Source organism: Vigna radiata, chromosome 2, assembly GCF_000741045.1.
Source record: "Vigna radiata var. radiata cultivar VC1973A chromosome 2, Vradiata_ver6, whole genome shotgun sequence".
NCBI lineage: Eukaryota > Viridiplantae > Streptophyta > Magnoliopsida > Fabales > Fabaceae > Vigna > Vigna radiata.
Window position 1 is genome coordinate 6610653 of NC_028352.1, and position 25198 is coordinate 6635850.

The following is a 25198-nucleotide window of genomic DNA, read 5'->3' on the forward strand; positions in this document are numbered from 1 at the left end:
TTTAAGTTTAAATAGGTTGAAATTGTGTTTTAATTAGAAGTCACCTAACAGGAGAGAAAAAAGGTTCGTTCTTCTTTTGACAAACGCAGACAAATAGGAACCGTTCTACAATTATTTGTTATATTTACTTAGTCAACTTCTTCTGCTTCTTAAAGTAACATGCTTCAAACATATTGTTACAATATTGAAAAATAACAATTATAAAATAAAACAACGTTCAAGAAAAAGAGTTTAGATCTTACTAAGTATGAATTTGTAATTATTTTGTAATTCAATGTGAAATTTGAATTTTTTATTTCAAATTTTAATATATATTGATCTTTAAATTTATAAATAAATGGATGTTTCTTTTAGTTAAATGTTTGTAATATTTTAGATATTGAATCACATATCAGATTAATGTTTGAGTCAAACGATCTAAAAAATTTAAATATTAATTTAAAACATTGTTTGATATTTAAAGACGATTATATTTTTTTAATTTAAAAATAAAAAAATATGAGATAGAAATAATTTTTAATTTCATATAAATTATAACGATTAAAAATATTTTTAATCTTTATTAAATAATACATATAAAATAAATTATATAACTAAAAATATTACATCTTTATAAAAAAGAACTACTTTTACTTCATTTATTGCTTTTATTAAATATTTTAATTTTAATTAATATTTGATACATGTATTTTTATGATAGAAGTAATTTTAAAAATATTAATAAATTAGTAGAATTTAAAATAAATAAATAAATTGTATTAATTATAGAAAATACTTTTTTTTTTCTAATAATAACTATATATGTATATATAATTACGTGACACAATTTTTATGTATGCTGAATAAAGGAGTCTGATTCATTTATGACTTGAATTTAAGTTAGTATAACTCTTTTTATTTTGGTCAGGAGACGTAAAAATAATTAGAACGAAATATATCTGGTATCCTTTTTTTTTTTCTTTTGTAAGAATAATATATTAACTTCAACATATTCATATCTGAAATATATTCTAATTGAAATTACATTTTGATTATAATTTAAATTACATTTCCATTATTGTATATGCTGAGTCTTGTAGTTCAACAGATTTAGCGATTATGTTGATTAAATACTGGATTAGAATATAGGTATGTTAATTAAATACTTATGAATTAAATTCTAATAAATATTCTGATTGTTTGTTTAGTTTTATTTATGGAGACAAGAAAATCTTATAAATGCATGTCTTCACTTATGTTTAATTCTGCTAATGATGGGATGAAAATAGTTGAGTTGAACATTGAAGATTTATTCCAGACAGATTCCATACACAATGCGTTTGACATGGAAATGTATTTCTATTATTCGTAATTCATCAGTTGGAAATATTACAAGAAAAACAAATAATTTTTTATTAGAGCCATTTTAAAAAATTTAAAATTACATATAAGAACAAAATTTTAATGAATATAATTTGTAATTTGTAACCATAAAAGGAAAAGTATATATAAATTTGATAGACGTTACTTTAATATATTATTATATGCATAAAATATATGTGAGTTTTATAGTAGCTAGAAAAAGAGGTGATTGATATAATTAACGTTGGATAGGACTATTGATGTAATTGAAGATGAAATAGGTGATACTGAAGGAGGCGAAGGGGACCAATGGGTTTATCGGTGAGATTCCGAAAAAATAAATAATAATAATAATAATAATAACGCGGCAAAAGAAATTCGCGGAAGAAAAGAGGGCAAATCCGTCATTTGGAAAACCTGGATCTGCTATTTAAATTGAAAATAGAGAGAGAAATGGAGTGGTATCGTGAGAATAAGGGAGGCGAGAGTGAATTGGACATAACAGAATGCAGCACCGTTCAATCCATTCATCGTCAAACAATGGCGGAGGAAAATCCATGCCCTAGGCTTCCTTTTCAATAACCTTGTATTGTTTCATCGACATTGTCGTTGTTGTCGCCTCCACGGTTTTTCTCTTTTGCGTTGCTGTTAAAGTTCCTTTCGTGTGGGCCCGATCGCATAAATGTCGGGCACATTTGTTTTTGGTTGTCTTTTGTTGTGCTTTTGTTTTGAATGGATGAACAATCTGTAGGTGCGATGGGTGAGGTGGGGAAGATACTCTACATAGTGGTGGTGGATGACGCGCAAAACAAAGAGTCCTTTCGCTACACGCGCCCCGTTCTTCAGAGCACGCTCCAGCTTATGGGGTGCAAGGCCCGTCACGCCTTCAAGGTAACCTCTCTCACTTTTCTTTTTTCTGTTTTTTTTTTCTTCTTTATTTCAATTCTTATTTGTAATTCATAGATATGTTGCTTTATGTCTCGTGATTATCAATACGTCTTGTATTTCGACAATATAATAATTTTCAAGGTTTTAGGTTTGTGATCTGTGTCAGGTTCTGGATTTGAGGGGTTCTTGAGTTTTTTTTTTTTTTTTTTTTTTTTGGGATGGGGGAGGGTCGTTGTTACCTTGTTGACCGAGGTGGTTTGACCTGTTTGTTCTTTAGCTTTGCCCGTAGTCCACGACGTGAATAACGTCTTGGGAGGTTTTGTCTTCTTTTCCGTTCGTTTGACTGCGTTTTATTTGGTTCTTGCTTTCTTGATTCAACTGCGTATGGAGATTGGAGACGGAAAAGGGTTATAATGCGTGTAAAATTCAGCCTATTTTTAATATATTCCTTTTTTTTTTTTTTAAATTGTGTTTTGGTAATAGATGATGCATTGTAGGTGACCTATTATTGTACTCAGAATGAAATCCCATGATTGAGAGAGAAGATTCTATCAAAGATAACCAATCAGGTTTCTCTCAAAATTAGTTGAAATTAAATGAGAGAGAAGATTCTATTAAACATAACTACTAAAAATTTTCTCAGAGATCGATTATCGATAAAACTTTTGATACTCAGTATTTAATACATAATTATAAAAAAACTAAAAATTGAATTTATGAAGTAGATTACCAGCCATTTTGTTTTTCGTACCATTTTTCATTTGAATGAAATAGGGTTTGAATCTTATACCCCTTGCTAAGTTCAACTTGGAAAGAAGAGATATATCACCAATCATTAGTTGGTCCTTATTTGATAAAAATTATGTCTTACTTTTCCAACTTGAGTATGAAAATTCCAAATTATATGGACCATGGCGGATTATCTTTATTCAGTTATAAAGGAACATTTTCAATTGGAAAATCCTTGTTTCTTTTTGGAAAGGTCAACCTAGTATGGACTGTGGATACAACATTTGGCCACTTCTCAAAATTACACGGTAGAGCATTGGTGTTAATATTAGATTAGCTATTGCTTGCCTCTTAATAAAATAAAAATGTTATTGTCTGTCTACTAAATATTGAGGTACCACGCGGCTGTTGGAAGAAATATTCAAAAAACAAAGTAAAATATATTGTATGAGGCAAACTGCTAGATGTATTGGTTTATGTTTGAAGATTATTTGACACCCATATGGTAGACACGAATATTTGATATACAATGTTTGTTTTGTTTTGCTATTTGTTTGTGGCATCTTTTAACGGACTTCTATTAGCCAATTCTTATATGTCTTTGGCAGAAACTGCATATATCATCTGAATTTTTCTACGAACTATTCTGACCAAGTTTTTCATTTTCCTCTTATCAGATCAGCCAAAGAGTTTTTGAACTCACAAGGAAAGCAAATTCCACTGATATTTTGCAGCCAGAAATAGAGGCTTTATCAGGTTTTGATGCTTTCAAGGGTAATCCTTTGAAGAAAGAGGGTCATGAGGCTGATGCTGGCCTGGATATAGCAGACTTACGCAACCAATTGCTTTCTGGGAAAGATTATAAATTTAAAAGTGTACCTTTTGAGTTGTACAAAAGGCGCACATCTGCATTCATCCGACGAGAAAATTTTCTAGATATTGTCTGTGATGCCCTGTCAGAGTACAAGTATGTGGGTCCTAACCAGAGAGCAGACTTGGTCTTAGCCTGCAGGTATTGCATCGTTTTACTCGTTAATTCAAGTGGAAAAGTAATTTGAACCAGATGTAGCATATGAGCTCCTGTAGTAATCTGTTAAGTGATATGATTTGCCATGGTTTATAGTTTATTGATCAAGATTTTTAGGTAATTGTTACCGTGTTCTTACTTTGCATGATGTATTTATTGAGATTGGATTACATTTATTTTATTAGGCATTTTTCTTTGGACATTATACTGCTCTATGGCTTTTGAAAATGTCAACGGATATGTACCATAAAATGTTGATTTACTGATTTCAAGAACATTCAAAATTATCTTGCATACTGATTTGGTTCCAGTGACTTGGTTAAAATCTATTCGTTTTCTAGTATTTGTTTTTGTAAACATTTTCTTCTTGCAGTATTGGTCTTTTTTCAATGTTGAAAACCAGGATCTTGGACTGGAAGTTCAATTGCTCCCTAATAGTTGTTTTGGAAGAGATTTTTGTTCCCTATTCTAAGTGAATTATCGATCTTTAATATGAAGAAAAACACACAGAATGACAGCATTTTGATATGTGATATTTCTTTCGCATATGATTTTACCTGAATGCTATGCATATCACGAGTTGGTTTTTCATAATGTGGTTCAACTTGAATTGTTTTCTTTGGTTTCAGGATCCGTGAGCGCAAAGAGTCTGTGACAGTGCTATTGTGTGGCACAAGTGGCTGTGGCAAATCCACGTTGTCTGCATTGCTGGTATTTTGACAGAAACAGTTGTTTGTTTTTCAAAATGCAAGATAATCTAGATTTTTCTTATATATTGTTGTAGGATATGCAAGTCGGCAAGTTAAAACTTAGTAATATTTATGCCTTAGAGTTCAATAACTATTATTTTTATCTTCACTTCAGGGTGGTAGGTTGGGAATCACAACAGTGGTATCAACTGATTCTATTAGGCACATGATGAGAAGTTTTGCTAATGAGAAAGAAAATCCCTTGCTGTGGGCTTCTACATACCATGCTGGGGAGTGTTTGGACCCTGTCGCTGTTGCAGCAGCTAAGGCCCGAAGGAAAGCAAAAAAGCTGGCTGGTGTGTCACATTCACTTCCGAAGGATGAAGCAACTGAGGGTAACAATTCTAGCAAATCTGATAATAGGATGTCAGAGACTAACTCTGCTCCTACTGAACTGCTAAGTCCCAAACAAATGGCTATTGAAGGATTCAAGGCACAGAGTGAGATGGTGATTGACAGTCTCGATAGGCTCATCACAGCATGGGAAGAACGAAAAGAGTCTGTAGTTGTCGAGGGTGTTCACTTGAGCCTCAACTTTGTTGTATGTTGGATTTCCGTTGTTTTGTCCTTCTCTATTTCTTTTCCTATTGATGTCAATTTATGTTCTCATTCTAAATTCTTAAATTCTCGTGCAGATGGGACTTATGAAAAAACATCCTTCAATCATACCGTTCATGATACACATTACAAATGAGGACAAACACTTGGAGAGATTTGCTGTACGTGCGAAGTATATGACACTGGATCCAGCTAAAAACAAGTATGTGAAGTATATTAGAAACATCAGAACAATCCAGGATTATCTCTGCAAGCGTGCTGAAAAGCATTTCGTTCCCAAAATAAATAACACAAATGTTGACAAGAGCGTGGCAGCCATCCATGCGACTGTATTCAGTTGTCTTAGAAGGCGTGAGACGGGAGAACAGCTATATGATCCTGTTAGAAATACTGTGTCAGTTGTTTATGAGGAATATAGAAATCAATGTTCAGCAAATGCTTTGACCGCCAAAGGAATGCTTCAGTTGATCCAAAGACAAGGTTCTTCAAGGAATCTAATGGCTCTTGTTAATACTGATGGGTCTGTAGCAAGGGCTTGGCCTGTTAATTTAGTTGACAGTAATGGGAAGCCTGTATGGTGCCATGGACCAGAGAATGGAATTTGTCATCCAATGTATGGTCCCTTAAGAATTGGGAAGGCAGAACCGGTAAATCTTCAGTTTGGTCTTTATGGAATCAGTGCTTGGCCCAGTGATGGTGGCACTAGTCGTGCTGGAAGTGTAGATGAGTCTAGAGCCGATGGAACTGATACCGGTAGTAGATATGTATCCTCTTGCTGTAGCTCACCAAGGATGTCAGATGTCGCTTCAAAAGAGGTAAACTCGAACATATTTTTGTAAACTAATCTCTGTTCAATATCAGAATAAAGGGTTTGTTTGTCAATGTTGAAAAAAATGGATAAGACCAAAATCATCCTATCAGTTGTTTACCATTTTTTTTTTGTTGTTTTAGCTCAAAGAGGACTTCTCAGTGCATGGTAGTGATGAGGAAATTGACGATCAACCTGAGGTTGGAAGTGATGAAGATTTCAGTGATGAGCCCGACAAACATGCCCATGAAGAGGTATAGACTTTCTGCTTTTATCTATTTCTATAGAATTTCAAATCTTCTTATTTTCCATGAATCGACTTATAAGGTTGTCTTTCACCTGCATACCTTAATTTAGTTAACATCACTGGTTTTGATCTCCGACATAAACAATATCTGGATCTTTTTTAATGTTTTTTTTTTTTTAATTATTATTCAGGTAGGATCAGTTGACGAGGAATCAACAAAATCTGATGAGGAGTACGATGATCTTGCAATGCAAGACGTGGTGGAAAATGGGTATTGGTCGGACGATGATGATGAGTTTAGGAGTAAGGTTGGTCTTGTTGGCGGGGAGTTAGGAAGCAAAATGCATGGGGGAAACAGGTATCGTAGAAACCTGGATCTTTTCCATAGAAGTAGAAGTGAGCCAGTGGCAGTTCCTGAGCCACAATGCTCTTATTCTTCTCTGCTCGTTGAAAAGAACGAGAGGAAAGCCAAATTAAGAACACGTTCCCTTAGTATTCCTGCATTAGGAAAACACAGACCAGCAATGAATGATCCTATCCTTTCTGGTGCTCCTCAGAGGTAGCATCACATTCCCTCTTCAACGCAACAACTAAATCATTTTGATTTTTTGGTGCATTTTCTTAACTGTCTTACGATGATGTCTCGTGTAAATAGTAGAGCGTCCAAAACCTTAGTCATCTTCCAGTTATTTCGTTGCTTCGTATGGATGAACTCATGTTTTCAAATTGTTCTTGAACATTTTTCTGAGGATGTATATAGAGTATTGAATTCGTGAAGTCAAGTCAATCATCTCTGCTATAACCTACGCAACGTCGCCCTTATTATGATTTGCTTTAAAATATTTCTTTTAAGCTTCTTAGTATAAAAGACTCGTTTATATAATTAGATATTATCGCACAAAAAATGTTATGTATTTGGTTAAATTCGTGTTTTTCTATCAATCATGGTTTACAATTTATATAGGCAGTATTTTTATGTAATCATGGTTATTAAAATTGTCTTCAATAACTTATCAGGTTATGACTTTCTTTTTGTCCAGAAGCCAAAGGCCGAAAAAAAGCATTTCAAATTGTCATTAGATTTGTCAACCACGGCTAAAATAAGATTTTTGTACAGGTTTTAATATTTTATTCTGAAATAATTCTAAATCAGTAAATATTCATGTATATTTCTCTATTATCAAAGTATTTGTTTCAGATATAAATACTATATTGTTTATTTAATCTGACTTCTTCTAGATCGATGTGATGAACAAGAGTAGGTGGCTGGTGAAAATCTTGTACTTAAACATAACGCCATTTCTGACCTTCACAACAGAAGCAGGGTCTAGAGAAAAGAAAATACCCAAAAAGTGTTTATTGTGAACTTATCAATTTGATTGAATAAAAAATGGTCAATCGAGAACACGTTTTGAAGAATTGCCGATTTGAATGGAACGATTATTAAAATCAACGTTTTAAGTAATATATAAATGTAAAACTTAAGTGAAAGCAATGTGTAGTTAACTCAACTTTTATGAGATCATATACAAAAATCATTCAATAGAGATAATTCTACAAGATCCTAGAACATTCGTAAAACTTTTGCTACTATATAAAAATTTATGCCAACAATTTAGTATTATTTATTGGGTTTAATCTAATTTTTTATCACAACGAGTGAATGATATGGACACATGAGAAATGGTTCTAATACAGTACTTTGGTTGTAGATGAACACATGTCATTTTTCTCATTTGATGTGAGGTTCTGTTCCTCTCTTCTCTTTCTCTCGTTGCACATATTTTCTTCTTCTTCTTCTTTCTTCCTTCAAAGTGCAGCCAAGAGTATTCATCTCTTCCAAATCCGCTCCAATCTTTGTCTGTCTTAAATTTTTTAGATTCCTAAGTCCTCCAATTTCACTCCTCGATGAGTTTCTTCTCCATTTTTTTTTTCTCTCCCCAACTAGTTTTTAGGGCTTCAATTTCAGTTTTAATCATTACGTATATTGGATTTGGGTTTCAGTCATTGGGTTTTCTTCATATCAGTTTGTAGTTACACTGAGAATGCGTACAAGATGTTTGAGTTAATGAAGCAAAGAAATCTGGTGGCTTGGAATTCTGTGATTAATGGGTTTTTTCTCAATGGAACTCCCAATGTAGCTTTGACTTTGTTTGTGGAGTGGAGCCCAATGGGTTCACTGTGGTTAGCTTGTTATGTTCTTGTGCTGGCCTTGGAGCTGTTGAGCTAGGATGCAAAATTGAAGATCAGGTTGAGGCAGAACTCGTATAGGACAAAAGCAAAAGATGAGAACATGAGAAGCACAGGAAGAGAAGAGTTCAAAGACCATGAGAAACAGAAGAGAACAAGCTAACAAACTACATAAAAAGAGGAAAGTTTCATGTCTTCCTCCTTAAACAATGTGTCATTCTTTTCTTGCAACAAATTAGATTTATGCTATTTGTGGCTATAAAATTATTTTATAAATAATTTATCATTCCACATTAGTCTAAAAATGTCTATAATGTAAATAAAGCCTATTTTTCAAGAATAGTTTCTTATTGTATTTGTATATGATCTTTTAATTTTGTATCTTAAGAAAAACAAATGAGTTAAAAGTTTTACATAAATGAAAAGTTAAATGATATATGAAGAAAAAAATTCACACACAGAATAAATATTAAGATTTTGAATAGAAAATGATATACTTTTTATTCGAAATCTTAATATATCCTACTAGAAGAATCATAACTTACACTACCCTTGTTATATTATTAATATGGTAGTCTCTCATTCTTCATCTTCATACTCATCATCTATATACTTTCAAAATATATTGTCTTTAATTTTTTTCATTTAACATGAAATAAAAAAATTATGTAATAAGAGCTTATAACAATATAATATGCTAAAAAAATAAAATTGGATAATTTTTTTTAGTAAAAGTTGATTAAGAAAAATTACATTTGTTGAGAAACATGTTAGAAATTACGTTTAAATTTATTATTTATAATTTACATATCTAGACTTAAAAATTCTTAGATTTTATAAATTTAAGACTAATTAAGTTTTTGTACTCATTGTAACATTTCTTTTAAGTTACATTACTAAACATTTACAAAATATCTCAATAGCTACAACTTATATAAGTTTTATGCACAATCTTTCTTAAAAAATATTCAAAATGAAGTTTCTCTTTTATATGGAATCAAATAAATATATATACACATGCAAATTATTCAAGGAAACGAAAATAATGCAACAAAATATTTTTTTTTCTTCATTCTTAGCCGTAATTGTTGAGTTTGTCTTCTTACAACATTCTTTGATCTAATGTAAAACATAACTATCAAAGTAGATAAGCATCTTTACAATAACTAGGAGGTCGAGTCATTAGGAGACTGAGTTCTAAAATGAATCATTGCCTCCGCAAGCCTAATGGTACAAATTTTGGGGAACATTTTGAAAATTTTGAAATGAATTCTCACTTGTTAGTGATCGTTAGATGATCTTACAATAAATGTTTTATAGTTGTTAAATGTAGGTTCGAGTCAACTATACCTAAATATACTTGAGCACATGTGTAGGGGTTTAACATGGTGCGTTCAGAGTTAGGCTTACACACTTCTACCTAAGTTTTGTTGAATTACTACCACATTAGGTTGAACTATCCGGTAGAATGGTTGTTCCTAATATTAATGTTCTTATTATGACTAAGACAACCGTTCAAGACCACTAAGTCTTTTACTTCATTTTTGAAATGTCTTCCCCCTTCAACATCTAGTATGCTCTCTATTGATTAGCTATAAATTTATTTACTCTCTATGTCATCGATTTTTAAAAGTAAGATACTTAAAAAAAAAAAGAAACACTTTAGCGCCCAAGTGGAGATTTTCTCCACTTTATTTTGGGACACATGACTTATGTGTGCTAAAAGGCTAACATTTTACCTTAACAACCATTACTATTTATAGACTCGATTAATCAGCCTTAGTTACATGACTTAATATGCATTTACTCTTAATTATCATTTTCGTTTACATGTCCTATAGTGTCTTTCTGAAATTTGTGAGACAAGTATCCATCGTAACATGACCTAATTGTCTTATATGAAAACTCAAGATGATGACAATCTATTATACTATAAAATCTTCATTCATGCTGACTTTAGTAAGGAAATCTAGTCAGTTACAAAATTAAATATCTGAATAGTTTACCAAAAAATTGAATGTATTACATAAGAAATAATATACATATATAAGAAGTCTTCTATAAAAACTAACCTAACAAAATATATTTAGAAAATTTCATAAGCTTTTTAATTAATAACAAGATTTAATGTTTGCACTTTTATCACCATTACATTTATTACTTAAAAACATTAATTGTTAAAATTTTTAACTTTTAAATAATAGGAATTTATTTAATTACCGGTTTTAAAAAATGGAATGAAAATTAAATTAGAGACGAACAAAAAATCACTTAAGATCTTAAGCAAAACTATATTATTAAAGTATAAGTTAAATAAGATATTATAAGATTTTGTATTCTATATGAAAAAATAAAACTAAAACAATAATATAATATCTCAAGAAAAGATTTAATATTAGATTTTTAAGTATCAAAGCATAAATTTTAAGAAAATTATCATTTTAGGACCTACTATTTCACGGATTTTTTTATTTTTGTTTGTTGAAAGATTATAAAATCTATTTTCAAGTATGTTTTATTGTGAAAAAGTTACATTTTGATTATACGAATTTCATTCATTTTGGTTTGTTTGTTTTACATAAATATGCAAAATACTTCATGGGTTCTAATTAAATTTAATTTATATTTAATGACAATATATTGAAGTAAGAGTTTTAAGTAAAGTGTAACATCCAATTTAAATAATCTAAACACTATTAAGGAAAGATCACATTCAATAACTATAATAATTAACTTGAAAGAAAATATAAAAAAAAAATTTAATTATCCAAGGCAAGTTTTATATACATAATTCTAAACAAAAACTATATACTTATTTACAATAACTATCTTATATTACAACCACAAAGAAACTAACTAAATTATAACACATTATATGTTTCCGTCTTTACTACTTAAGGCTTGTTCCACTAAAATCTCATCCCCTTTATTCACACTCATCAAGTGATAATTTCAAAATATACAACAAGCACAACCAAATAACAACACAACAAGGTAAGCTAATATTATAAAAGAACCAAATCATTTCAATTATAAAACCTCACATAATACAATTCATTTTCAAACCAAATCAAACGTAAGCATCCTGATATATTCTAGACTTGAACAATATATATATATATGTAGAACTATGGCAAGTTGTATAATTATACTGATGGAACAACTACCCCCTCAAGCTACCGCACAAGATTAATTCATTAATGACTTATGGACAAAGAACACCATACCATAGACTATAACCTCTTACTACTCCTCACCATATAATATCCTTCTCTACCTGAGATTGAGTGATTATTGGAGCGTCAGGATAACTTCTAAGGCTGAGTCCCTACATCAATACATTACTCTACATGGAACAGCCATGAAGAATTTCCCCTTAGAAACTTTTCTCAAACCATACATCAATACATACATAATTTCATGCATAAACCTATAATTTAATTTATATTATTGAAAAAAATTTAAAGCATGAAATCATTTCCAACAATAAGCAACAAAGAGAAGAAAACATAAGAGATCAAACATGCACACGAGGCGTCCAACTCCAGAATTTTGGCACTCAACACAGAACTGCTTGTCTAGCAATCTAACCCTTAGCGTCCAACGATAGCACAAACAGAGAGCTTTCCCAACCCAACGAGAAATCTCGCCCAACCTTTGAAACTGACTACCAAACATCAATATTTACTCGTCCAACAACCCTCAAACCTGCCTAACTAGTCTGCAAAATTATGCAAAACATCAATTATGTAGAATTTACACCCCTCAACCTTAAATGTTCTAACTCTCACACCTCCCTATGCATCTACAACTCCCATTTTCTATTCCAAACCTTAATTGAACTCATCCAAATGTTTATGACTCAACTTAAATGCTATTAGTCTTATTTTTTCATGAATTTCTAACTTATTCAAACTAAAACACCATTCTAAAGCTCATGATTCATTCGTACTCATTCCTCATCACAATTTGGTAAACTTATCCTTTACACGAGTCCTAAATAGTCTAAAAATAGACTTTAAACCTCAAGATTCTCTGTCCTACCCTTAACTCAAAATCCCACCTATTAAAACCCCTATTTAACACTAAACTAGCCTATAAATCTTACCAATTCAATACTCCTCAATTTAACATCATCCCTTTTTGTTAACTAAGTTTCTATACAAGTTTTAAATGACCCTAATGCAAATCTCAAACATCAGTTATCACACCAAAGTCTCTCCTTTAGAATTTCACCTAATAAAACCCCTAATTCAAACTAAAACAGCCTCACGACACTTACCTATTCATTACTGTAACTTATTTAACAGGTTGTGCCTCCTATAACCTTAAAATATGAACATTAAAAAAATTCACATGATTACCAATTCACAATCATACTTACATAAACATCACTATCAGAAATTCTCAATTGATAACATATTCAAGAAAACATAAATCTCACAATCTAGCAAACATACATCCATACTTCTTAACAAGAGATTAAAACAATATTAGTTTCATTTACCTAATTGAAAAATGCAAACAATTCTAAAAAATAAATCATCCCTACCTTAGCTTAGATAACTTTATGTATACTTACAAACTATAAAATTTTGATCAAGATAAATCCTTAAGACCAATAATCAATAAAGAACTAGAAAAAGAGTTTAAATAACACATGCATTCAAATCTATTTGCATGTGTCTTAAAGTGGAAATAAAAAAAATAAAAAATATTAACTTAGTCTATATAAAAAATTGATCCCATGATATTGTAAATATTATCTTTCTAATCACCTACATACTTCTTCATCATAAAGAAATAGCTCAAAAATTAAAAATATAAAAAAAAAATAAAAAATATAAGAAAAGATTTCTAAAAAATTAATACATATTTTTTATAACGAGAAGTATTTATAAAATTTTATTTATAATATTAAATTTTTTAATATTAAAACAATCAATCTCATTATTTTAAAACCTTTACCAATTCTACTATATTTTTTTAATTCCTAAAAAGAAAACATGATTAATTTTTTTTTTAGTAAAATGAGTTTGTACTTAAGCCTAGGAACTTTAGGTTTAGAAAAAGCAAAAGTATTATTTGACATCCACTTCTTATCTACATTTAATAAAGTATTGTATTAGAATAATAATAATAACAATAAATATAAATAAAATGAAAATAGTAATTTAAATGTAAATTAAAAGTGAAGATGAATCCAATCGTAAATGTGAATCAGGAAAGTATAGGTGTTTGTTTACATAAGGTACTCTTGGAAGGTGTGAATAGTTAAAAGATTAGAGATTAAAAGTAAAAAAAATAGAAATTGTAAGGAAAATAAAAAAGGAAGATAAAGACGATAGATATTGAGGTACAGAGAGATCTAGTTGATGGGTCACATTGTACGACAACTGGGGACCAAATGCCTTACACGTAATCATAATCATTACTCTTACTCAGACCAACCACCATACCCATCTCCTTCCAAAATTATATATATATTTAATAAAACATTTAAAATAATGATACTTAGACAATATTTTTTGACAACATTAAAATATCGTTTATATGTCATTATGTGATTGATTTAAAATTATTTCACAATTAATAATAATAATCATAAATACCATCATAAACTAATCATATAATAATATATAAATGATATTCAAATATTATAAAAAATATATTTTCTAAGTATATTATTCTTGAAATATGTATCATTGGTAGTTTAAACAATGTAAATGAGCTAGGTTAGACATATCCTTGTAAAATCACTTGTATCATAGCCTAATTATTAAATGTTGAAACATTGTTGTAGACACAAAGGAAATAATTCAATTATATCCCTATAATTAACTGGTATGAGGAGAAAAGTAAAATAATAAGAAATAAAAAAAAGGAAAACCTTGCATTGCATTATTGAGAAGTAGAAATGCAGAGAGCATGATAATGCCAAATCTGCTCAGAAACAACACTCTGCTTCCATTGGTCTGTCTCTGCCAGCCTCACCTTCGTACCACAAATAAACCAACCCTACCTTTCTCTTTTCTATTATTATTATTATTATTAAAAAAGTACTATTTCTCATTAAAAAAAGTATAATCCATAATAATAATAATAATAATAATAATAATAATAATAATAATATAATGTTATGAGGGTGAGTAAGTAGTACAGAAAAGCTTGGCTTCCATGCTACCACTGTCCTGCAAGCAAGCGACAACTCCGAGGCTGATAGTAGTTTCTGTCAGACTCTATGAACTCAGCATTAAACCTACTCCAACCTTTTTCTTTTTTTAAATAGGAAAAAATTAAATGTAATAAATTATTTAATTCACAAAATAACACTCATAAATTGTGTTATGAATAATACCTTTGCTCTTAAATATATTTAAGCTTCGACTACTTGAAAATACGTGACAAAATATATAAAAAATAATAATACGTCTGTACGATCCATTTAAATTAAACTGCTATTATTTTAAGTTTATATTAAAACATTTTTTTTCCAAATTTAAAACACAAACATTCGTGAATTTATGTTTCGACAATTCTAATTATTACTAATCGTACTTTAATTAATGGACTCTGCTTTTTAGAACTAAGTCTGTAATTAATTACTGTGCATTGCAAACACTAATTCCCGTGTTTGATCCATCCTGTCTGAAGAGATACTGAAACATTCTTTGGTTTTCTCACCATATGCCAATTTCAACGACCTAGTTAATATTATTCTTTCTCGAAATTTTTAAATACATTATCAAAACTAAAATAAAATTACACGATACTGAACATCTGCATTTAGAAAAATGATATTTTAACATCATTTTTTGAGACCATTTTGACACTGTATACGTATCAAAATATGATTGGACGATTTCAAATTAAAAAAACAAACTTTGGTTTTTCTATTCCAAATATATTCCTGTCTCAACTTTTTTAATTTAAAATCGTCCAATCACATTTTGACACGTGTACAGTGTCAAAATGGTGTCAAAAAATGATATTAAAATATCATTTTCTCTGCATTTAACACCCCCAGAATCAGCTATTAATGATTTTCTTTCTTTTCTTCTCGACACAAAATTATAATATCTAACCATGCATGAAATTTCATAAAATGAAGAACATTACTCAAAATCTCTGATCATATATATAAGGGCAAGATGTGACTGTCTAAATCGTGTTCACTATTTCAATGATGTGAAAAAGAGAATTCCCTTCACTCAGCAGATAGTTCCAATGGAGTAAACGTGGTCAAATATGTCTATCTCTATATTCATATTTACAGAATAGCAATTGAAGATTTGAAGGCGAAAAATAGTAAAAGCTGAAGAACTATATCAGTTCTTCCTTTCCACAATATGTTTGCATGAAAATCAATGTGTACCTCAGCAACATGACGTGATACGGGAATCTCGTCAGAACATTTTGTACCACATATCAAAGTATATAAAACTTAGGGTCAAACAAAACAGTGTGCTATAGCATCTTACTTCAAACAAATGAATCCTTCATGATAGCTATAGAATATAGAATATTACAGACAAACTGAAAGGATTCCATTTGTTTTTCTCCTTTGCCAAAGGAGATACAACCACACACTCAATAATGGAAGCAATGTATGCAGTACTACTACACAGTGCCATGTGATTATGTCCATTTTGACGCAGAAGCCACAAGTTATCCTCACGTGCTACTTCTGCCTGAAAATTTGGCAATAGTGAAAACCTTACACATTACTACAACAGATAGTTAACATTCTTAGTTTTGGATATCAAATGAGAAAGATGCTGCCAGCATTACAAGCACATCGCTGATTAATTTCAAGTTAACAAAAACTTTGCATTTCAGGGAATTTGATAGAAAGAAGTTCAACCATATAATATCTCTTAACAAGTTAAGTAATTCACACAGAATTTCTTTCATCAGTGATGCTGCTTAGCATAAGCCCAACCATGAATTAACATATGTGTTTTACAATTATTAGAGTTTTGGTTCCTTTTGTAAAAATAAAGTACAGAGTTTGTCGGTATACTTAGGGTTTCCCATATATTCTCTTCAAAATTTCCCAGAAATACGAGTTTATGCTCTCTTACAATTTATTTGATCTTGAGTTTTGAATAATGAGCACGGACAAGAAGTTTCTTGAAATCTACATATTATACATCTCAGTAGAAATAAGACAGAAAGCAAAAGATGTGAACAAAATACACAGTTTAAGTTATTACTATACTACTATGTGTTACTAATCAAAATCAAAATGCCATCAGATCATGCAAGTATGGATATACAGATGCACATTAGTAGCAGTTAGATAGCATTATCATATATTAGTATTTTATCCTTTGCACCATTTCTAAAGATAAGGAATATTAACTGGCTTTTATATTGTAAATCTTTAATGTGATAAATGTTTTTCTTTCTATGAAAAGCTTGAGTCAACAAGAGTACATTGTTTCAAATATTGCTACATTGGCCAGAATGAATTAATGCATCATGCCTCAAAAAGACATTGTTTAATGGGTATTTCTTGAATCTCTTTTTCTATTATTATTGTTGTTCTTGTTTCATGACAGCAATATCTCACTGTATCAATCAGTTATCAAGTTCAGCAACTAGACAGCCACGGATTATAAAATGCAGATGAATTCATAAAATACTAAAAGAAGTTTGTAGGTTCAATGAAATGGCTGCTGAAAAATAGTACAAGTATAAGGATGAAACATACATGCAATAGGGAGTTGCAAAAAACCCATGTACGTGATCCATTTCTCCCTAAATTATAAGAAACTGTTGTTTCAATTTAAATGATCACCTGAAAACAAGGATTTAAATGATCCATGTGCTCCCTGAAATTAAGCATGTACTTAGTGCATTATCTGTCTGTCACTTTCAATAGAAATATAGCCAAAGATTAAATAATAAAAACAGATTCATCACATGCATCCTCTCATAGCATATATTATTCGAGGAAAAAGTAATTTTATGTACTCAGTCAGGTTTATTAAACCAGTTTGTCCTTCTCCCTCGTTCACAGAAAAAAGGAACCAAAGTAGTATAGCTTGAAACATGTACTTTACATTAATTACCAGCATATCCTAAATGCAAAAACACAAACACACACAACAATCGTAATAGGAGAGACTACCCTTATCAATGTAATAAAAAGGCCACAGAAATAGTGTGGCTTTACCAATGAAGAGAGAGAACAAGAAGATGAGTGGGCCTGATGCATGTATGATCCACAGCCTTCTCTACAAAGAAATAGGGCAAGCTGTTTCAGGCAAAGACAGTGTACACAACATATTTCATAATGATGGAGCAGCGAGAATATGTGACCAAGAGTTGGAAAGTGATGGGGGCACACAGATTTCCATAAGATAAGATCTTGAATATACTGAATGATCACTATCATGAATAATGAAGGTATATAAGCATATATGTGTTTTTATTTTATTCTTATAATAAAATAACTGTACTATTTAACTTTGAGCATTATTTCTAGGGAGGTAAGGAACAGATGCACCGAAACATCTCTCCCACAGAAAGGGTACCTTAGAGAGTCCAACTTGTGTGAAGTCCTTGGTCCACCAACCACAGCTACAACTGATTATTGCTTCATACTAAAGCCAAAGCCTTCAACATTGTTCATACCAAACCCAAAGCAAAATCCTATCTCGTTTTCATTCACTCTATATGCTCAAAACTGCATAAGATTTGAATATCAGTGCACTATTTACTATATAATAGTTAGCTATATAGCATTCAAGATATATATATATATATGTATAGATCTAATTAAAGGCGAAAAATCTCATCAAAGTAAAAGTTACCGTCATTTATGAGCATCAACACTAGCTTCTGAGTACACCCTAAATTCCAAATAATAATTGCGTCTCTAACATTCTCTCTGGATTTGGATAAAGTGGTATCTGCATCTATATTTAGAAACTGAAAAGACACCATTTAGATCCCAGCATTTCTGTTGAAAAGGAATATTCATCATAGATCTGTGAAGTCAGCACATAAAGGACCCAACAGCCGCTCCTCTCGGCCTCCAAATAGCCTATACTTGAAAACCTAGGATTGTCTGCAAAACACAGAAGAGCTAATTAATGTAAAGCAAGCTACAAATTGTGATAATAACAACAACAGTTATAAATAAATTAATAAATAGATAAAAAAAAAAAAGATAGAACTCAGAAAGCACTGGAAGCAAGGCCATACCATACCTATATCCATTAATGGAGAAATAAAAAATTAGCAGTACCATAATTTGAAAAATCAAAGGTTAAAACAGCAAAACCCACCTGACAGCAACAAAAAGCAAAGTGGGAAAAAGGTTGCCTCTTGCAGATCAGATCATGTCTGAAGGGGGGTTTTCGTTTTGCTGTGTCATGTGTGTATAACCCAACAAATGTTTCTCATTTCTCTTTTTTCCTTCTTTTTTTTTTTATATATATTTTTGGCCCACTTGTTGAGATTATTAGAATAGTCCTTATCCAACTTTTGAAAGTAGTCGTTTATGGCTGATGCAGCATCATCAAGATTCTCACTTCCAAAAGACCTATGGCATGGTTGGCCTACAGCTCTCAGATTGCATCACAGTCCCACCCACCTGCGTTTGCATGTGAATCTTGATGATGCTACATCCGCAAATAACGACTGGCAAACTCTCCATGCATCTATAGCTAGCTACCAACAAAACCTCCTTAAACAAACTATCAATACAACCTATAATACCATTTTGCCACCCTCATCCAAAGCTACTTAACAAAAGCCACAAGTTTCACAGAGAAAACCCAAATCTAACGGAAAATTTTCCAAACACAAACTGGAAAAGGTAACATAATACATAGAGACTAATTAATTAAGAGTAAAGATTAATGCCACGAGAAGTGGGTAAAAGAAAAAATAGAGATTTATGCGCAAATTCATGTTTGATTTCGGTAAACGAGGCCCTTTCAGTGGATGAACTCGTTCCTCAAGAACCAAATTAAAAAAAAAAACAGTAATTAATACACCTGTGAAAAACATGGTGTCCAAAAAGAAGAACAAAAAACCATGCTTTAAGAAGAAACAGTAGATCGAGGAAAACTGGAAGAAATGTTGGGATTAAAACACATCCTTTTGAATTGAAGCGAATGAAAGAACATGGTTTCCCAGTAAGATGGAGAAGAAAAAGAGAAGCATCGTTGCGAATCAAATCTAAACATGAATCCCTCTGAGGAGTCATAGCAGGTAAAGGTAAAGGAAAAGTGCTTTAAAGAAATAAAGGTATATGCAAAGATTGGTGAAGTGCTCAAGTATGAGAAGAATCAAAGATTTATATATAAACTACAATACCTAGAAAATATGTCCATAATAATAATAATAATAATAATAATATTAATAATAATATAATAATATATAACGTGGGGATTTAACATCCAAGATAAAGGATAAAGAAAGGGAAAATGAAGAACGAGGTGAGAGAAGGAATTTGATTTTGGAATTAGATGGTAAGTGGAAGAATAAGGGTAGGTTTGATGTGTCTATATATAATATATACACAACGCGTATTGGTTGAAAAATATTGCTATGTGATGTGGAAAATATCTCTCCCTACATTTTTAGAAAACCAAATTCATTTTAATGTTTTTGAAAAAATAATTTTTATGATACTTTTGTAAAACTTTATTTTTTAAAACCTAACTCGCCCCCTTTACGTGGGATATTTTTTCACTTGGCTTAATTTTTTTTTTGCTCTTATAAATCAAACTGAAATTTTATTAATTAAAAAAATTAAAGCTAGATATGTACTCTAATTGTTAAAAATTAGTTATGTCAAGATTAATTTTATTATTTGAATAAAACGAATTTTAATTATCACATAAAAAGAAACGAATTCAAGGCATGTGAAAGAAACGAGATTGACATCATCGAATTGTGGCTTTTAACTAAATTTGTCGACCCTGAAATATTACTTCATTAAGGCAAATTAATAATTTAACTGGGATACCAAACGAGATCAATATATGTGTAGTTAAGTTTTTTTTTTTTTTTTAATTACTCATATAAATGCTACATACATAGATATAATCATTGAACTCATTCAAAAAATAATTCCTAATGGTTAATATTATTTTTAAAAGGTTAATGAAAAATTCTTTTAAAAAAAATATAACTTTTCTTATGCTTGATATTATTTAATAAGTTATTAACTATTTAAAAAAAAATGGAAAGGGTTGTTGTGGCATGTGATAAGTTGAACAACTACGTACGATTTATAGTAATTGATTTGTGTTTGTCTATAGAAGAAGTGACAATGAATTATTGCAGAAATATTGCGTGTTGCAATAGTTCAAATATTATCTGATTCTGTGGGAACAACGATGCTGAGTTCTGATTTTGACATATATAATGCCACTGCAACTGCTTTATTTGCTTCACAAATTTCTCATTAATATGCTTTTAATATATAAATAAAGCTAAATTAATATTTCATCACTAATGGACATTACAAACATTATTCACTTTGACATGTAAATAGTAATGTGGTAGACGTACTTAATAATAATGTTAGGTTTATTTTATGAGTAAAAATTTGAAACAATATTCTGATTTTGTATCAATAGAAGATGAATGATTTACATAATTTGAAGCTTCAGTTGACACTGTATGTTGACAGTCAATAATTAAGTTATGAATAACTTATGTTAAGCTGATATTAGATATGCCTATAAGAAAAACTGGTATAAAAAAATATTACCTTAGAAAGTGGGTTTTAGGTCTAACTCAATTTACAAAATCAGTTTGTAAAATAAAGTCTGTATCCCACTTATATATTATAAATTAATCTTATCTCTAATCGATATGAGACTTCCAATAATTTATTTATTTATTTATTTTCACAACTTTATTACCTTAACCATGTCAGACTTAAACTAAATTATAATTGCAAAGTGACAGAAGAATCTCATCAACATGAAAAGGTTACATTGAAGGGTGACTAACTCCGTACAATCTGACCTTAAAAATACCTTTTAAATTATAATTGCAAAGTGGTTTTTTTTTTTTTTTTCATCTTTTTTCCCTATTTGCAGGTGTGTGGTTTACAAGCTTAGGGATATGAGTTTGTCTATGTGTTTTGATGGGTAAAGCTTAATCTCTAAATAATATCCTCAAACTGATGATTAAAGTTTTACAAGAGCAAGTTTATGCTTCTACTAACTACAAGTTATCAATAATAATATATGCTAATGTAGAGGTTGAAATGAAGTTCCAATTACTTAGACGAATTTCTATAAGAAAATTGAATTTACATTTGTTCAAACAATAAAAGAGATTAGTTGCATTTGATATATGAAATTTTAGACACTTTTTTTATAATAAAATGTTGCATTTTATATTAGGATTCATCCTTTTAGTTATTTTGAGGTTTAAGTTGATTCATTGAGGTGTGTGTTAGGGTAGAAATGTGATGAAAAAAATATGATTTGGAATTGAATATTGAAAAATAGGAAATAAAATATGATTACACATTTTAGATAAATCATGTTTTTTAAAATTTATGACTTAAATTTATTAATATTAAAATTCATTAAATAAATTTAAGCAGGTTCATTCGACAACAAATGTAAATTTATGTCTATTATATATTCGTTGAAGAAAAAAATTATAATTTTTTGACATTTTTTTTTAAATATGCACCAGATTTACATTTGTTACTCGAGTTACATACGAATAAATTACGTATGTTAATGTTCTAACATAAATAAATAGTTATGTCTACAAAGTACAAAGAGATGTAAAATTTTGAGTTTTTGTTTTTGTTTTAAATTAAATTGGTTTTGACAAAAAAAAATAATCCATAATAAATATTGTGCATAACATAATATACATTTCAAGATTACATTTCTAATATATAATAAATATTTCTAAAATCAAAATAAATATTTATTGAGTAAAAAATGTAATCTAACTTAAAAAAAAAAAATCTAATCTTCGGTCAGATTCTCGTTTGATATCAGAGAAAGATTCTAAAACCTAAAATAATGAAGCAATGTTATCATGTAGAAGAGTTTTGAAAACTATATAATTCATATATAAGTTATAAGTGTTTATAGTTGTATAATTTTCTTGAATCCCTATCCTCATAATATTATAAAAGACACACTACTACTTACATGCACTAAAGTTTGATGATAAAAATATTTAACATTTATTCTCCACTAACCACCTCCAATGCATCTGAAAAGGAAATATAAAATCAGACAACAACTTTGAGTTCAAATATAGGGTTTGAAAGAGGATCATTCCTTATTTTTTTACCATGTCATTATTATCTTTATCAATAATAACGACTCACACCTATTTTTTATTATGGAAGAACTGAAATAAATATTTATAAAAAATTTAGTTAGACTATTTATAAACAATTTATTACCTATTGTTATTGCATAACATATGTTAGAAATAGTTTTAACTTGAAGTGTAATCTATTCTTTATTAGTAATTTAAAAAATGTCACTTGTTTGAATATATCTACCTAATCGTAATCTATATACATAATTGTTTCATATATTTTAATTAAGGGGCTTTCAAAACATTTGAATATTTGAATAATGAGTTTTTACAACAATATTAAATATCATTACTTGAACTTTGCTTGAAGAATCAGCTTGTCACTTGAACCAAATGTGTTGAATAGATAAAAATTAAAGATGAATTAAGATTAAATTAAAGTTTAGATATTTATTTTGAATGATAAGATAGTTCACTAACTTTGTGACCTATCCCACCCTACACTTACTGTCAAGTCCCAGTGGGCCAGAGAGAAACATAAACTGGGCCTTCCATGTTTCTACCTACAACAATCAAAAACATTTCCATTTTCTAACTATTTTCATTCAAATTTTCTTTTCTCTTATAGGCTATCTATGCTTATCAACAACAAAACAGCCTTCTCTATTATGGGCCTACAAATGTATATCCTAATTTAACTTCCACTTTGTTTAAATCAATAATTAACACTTTAAGTCTTAAAATATCTATTAAGTTTGATAAATATGATTTTATCCACTTAGATTATATATCTACCGTATACAGGTTTTGATGTCCTTAATGGAGACAAAATATCAAACTTAAAACACACGCGATTTAAATCCAAACTGCACATTTATATTACTATCTCCACTTTATAATACTTTAGTAAAAAATAATAAGATTATATTAATATTATATCCTCCTTAATATAATATTCCCAAAAACGAATATCCATTTATATAACCCACAATATACTATGTTGTTATTATTATTTTTTTCAAAATATTACGATGCAAAAACCATAGGACTTTTAGAATGAAGAAAACCCCAACCACAATTATCCAAAAATCATTTACAATTTTTAGAAAAATTAAAATTGTAATTAAAAAAAATCAGAACCTTAATCATATAACATTTTCACAATATTAACTATGATTATTTCTTTTTCCAAAAACCAGTCCAAAACAAACAAAAGAACACACTACAAGAAATTATCTTTTCGCAACCAACACAAACCCGATTAAATAAAAAAGGCACCTGATAACAGTAAAGAAATTCATACAAAACCATAACAAGCTCTAGGGATTCAGTTTTTTCGATAACATGACTTTAATAACAAAATATAACATTTCATATAATCGAAATAAAAGAAAATTCATTTTCAAAGCAATCTCTAACCACCGTATACAACATTATTTATTTACATATAACATAAATCATATAATCATTACTGGTGAAAACCACAACCACAAATATGGAAGGGTGAACTGACTTAAAAGAAAACATAATAATTAAACATATATATATATATAATAATAATAATAATAATAATAATAATAATAATAACACGTCATAAATGTATCATTCAATCTTTCATGAATTCATACAATAACACAATCAAATAATAATTATTGTTGTATCATTCAACAACAATGAATCACATATGTATACTGGGTCCATGAGTTTCAGTCATCAACATAATCCTTGCACGTAGCTTACCATACAAAACTAGCTCATCTTTAGAGCTAACACAACTCTTCCTTCTTATTCCCTAGAGTCTTTGGATAGAGCCTATTTCCCCTACTCCTCTTTGAGCCTTACAGGTAAAGTACACAGTTGTCACTTCCCACAACTCTTCTAAAGGGCTTTTACGGCAAAGTACACAGGTGTTACTTTCCATCACTCTCTTAGAGAATTTTTCAGTTAAGTTCACCTCCAGTACAGCTACGTCAAGCCTACCACTCTTCAGTGCTCTCCCATAGACCATAGCTGGATTCCTCATTATTAGCTCTTAGAGCCTCCTTAAGGTCAGCTCCTAGAACCCCTTTAGGTTCAGTTCCCAAAACCCTCTTACCTCTAACTGAGATGCACGATTCTCATGCACACCATCACATATGTAGACATTATGTTCTAAATAACAAATATTCCATTTCATATTATCAAATAACCACAGAACATAAATTCACATCATACATACATATACATATATATACATATATATATATATATATATATATATATATATATATATATATATATATATATATATATAAAAACATCCAAATAATATGCGGCGGCCAAAAATTTATTTATCATAAATAATTTATTCTCACACAATCACAATTACTTTTAAAATAAACCATTTC

The 25198-nt window shown here is 29.8% G+C and overlaps 2 protein-coding genes across 12 annotated transcripts; one reads left to right on the plus strand and one right to left on the minus strand.

The window, feature by feature from the left end:
* The first annotated feature begins 1783 nt into the window (after positions 1 to 1783).
* LOC106776006 (P-loop NTPase domain-containing protein LPA1 homolog 1) lies at positions 1784 to 7129 on the plus strand. Of its 2 annotated transcripts, none has more exons than XM_022778511.1 (8): positions 1784 to 1927; positions 2093 to 2232; positions 3636 to 3970; positions 4615 to 4696; positions 4850 to 5275; positions 5370 to 6107; positions 6244 to 6354; positions 6539 to 7129. In XM_022778511.1, the coding sequence occupies exons 2-8, from the start codon at positions 2098 to 2100 to the stop codon at positions 6908 to 6910; spliced, it is 2199 nt and encodes a 732-aa protein (XP_022634232.1). In that variant the 5' UTR covers positions 1784 to 1927; positions 2093 to 2097; the 3' UTR covers positions 6911 to 7129. The 2 variants fall into 2 exon arrangements, with proteins under 2 accessions (XP_022634232.1, XP_014518785.1); XM_014663299.2 differs by having other exon boundaries at positions 1785 to 1967.
* An 8714-nt stretch (positions 7130 to 15843) lies between these two features.
* On the minus strand, positions 15844 to 19834 carry LOC106777468. 10 transcript variants are annotated; one of them, XR_002667151.1, is made up of 6 exons: positions 18836 to 19833; positions 18359 to 18615; positions 18080 to 18231; positions 17719 to 17774; positions 17341 to 17374; positions 15844 to 16228 (listed from the first exon to the last, which is right to left on the minus strand). XR_002667151.1 is itself a non-coding variant. In XM_022778512.1 (2 exons), the coding sequence occupies exons 1-2, from the start codon at positions 17938 to 17940 to the stop codon at positions 16046 to 16048; spliced, it is 405 nt and encodes a 134-aa protein (XP_022634233.1). In that variant the 5' UTR covers positions 17941 to 18071; the 3' UTR covers positions 15844 to 16045. The 10 variants fall into 10 exon arrangements, 1 of the variants encoding a protein (XP_022634233.1); XR_001376948.2 differs by having other exon boundaries at positions 17719 to 17779; positions 18836 to 19832; XR_001376946.2 differs by having other exon boundaries at positions 17341 to 17779; positions 18836 to 19834.
* Between the last annotated feature and the right edge of the window lie 5364 nt (positions 19835 to 25198).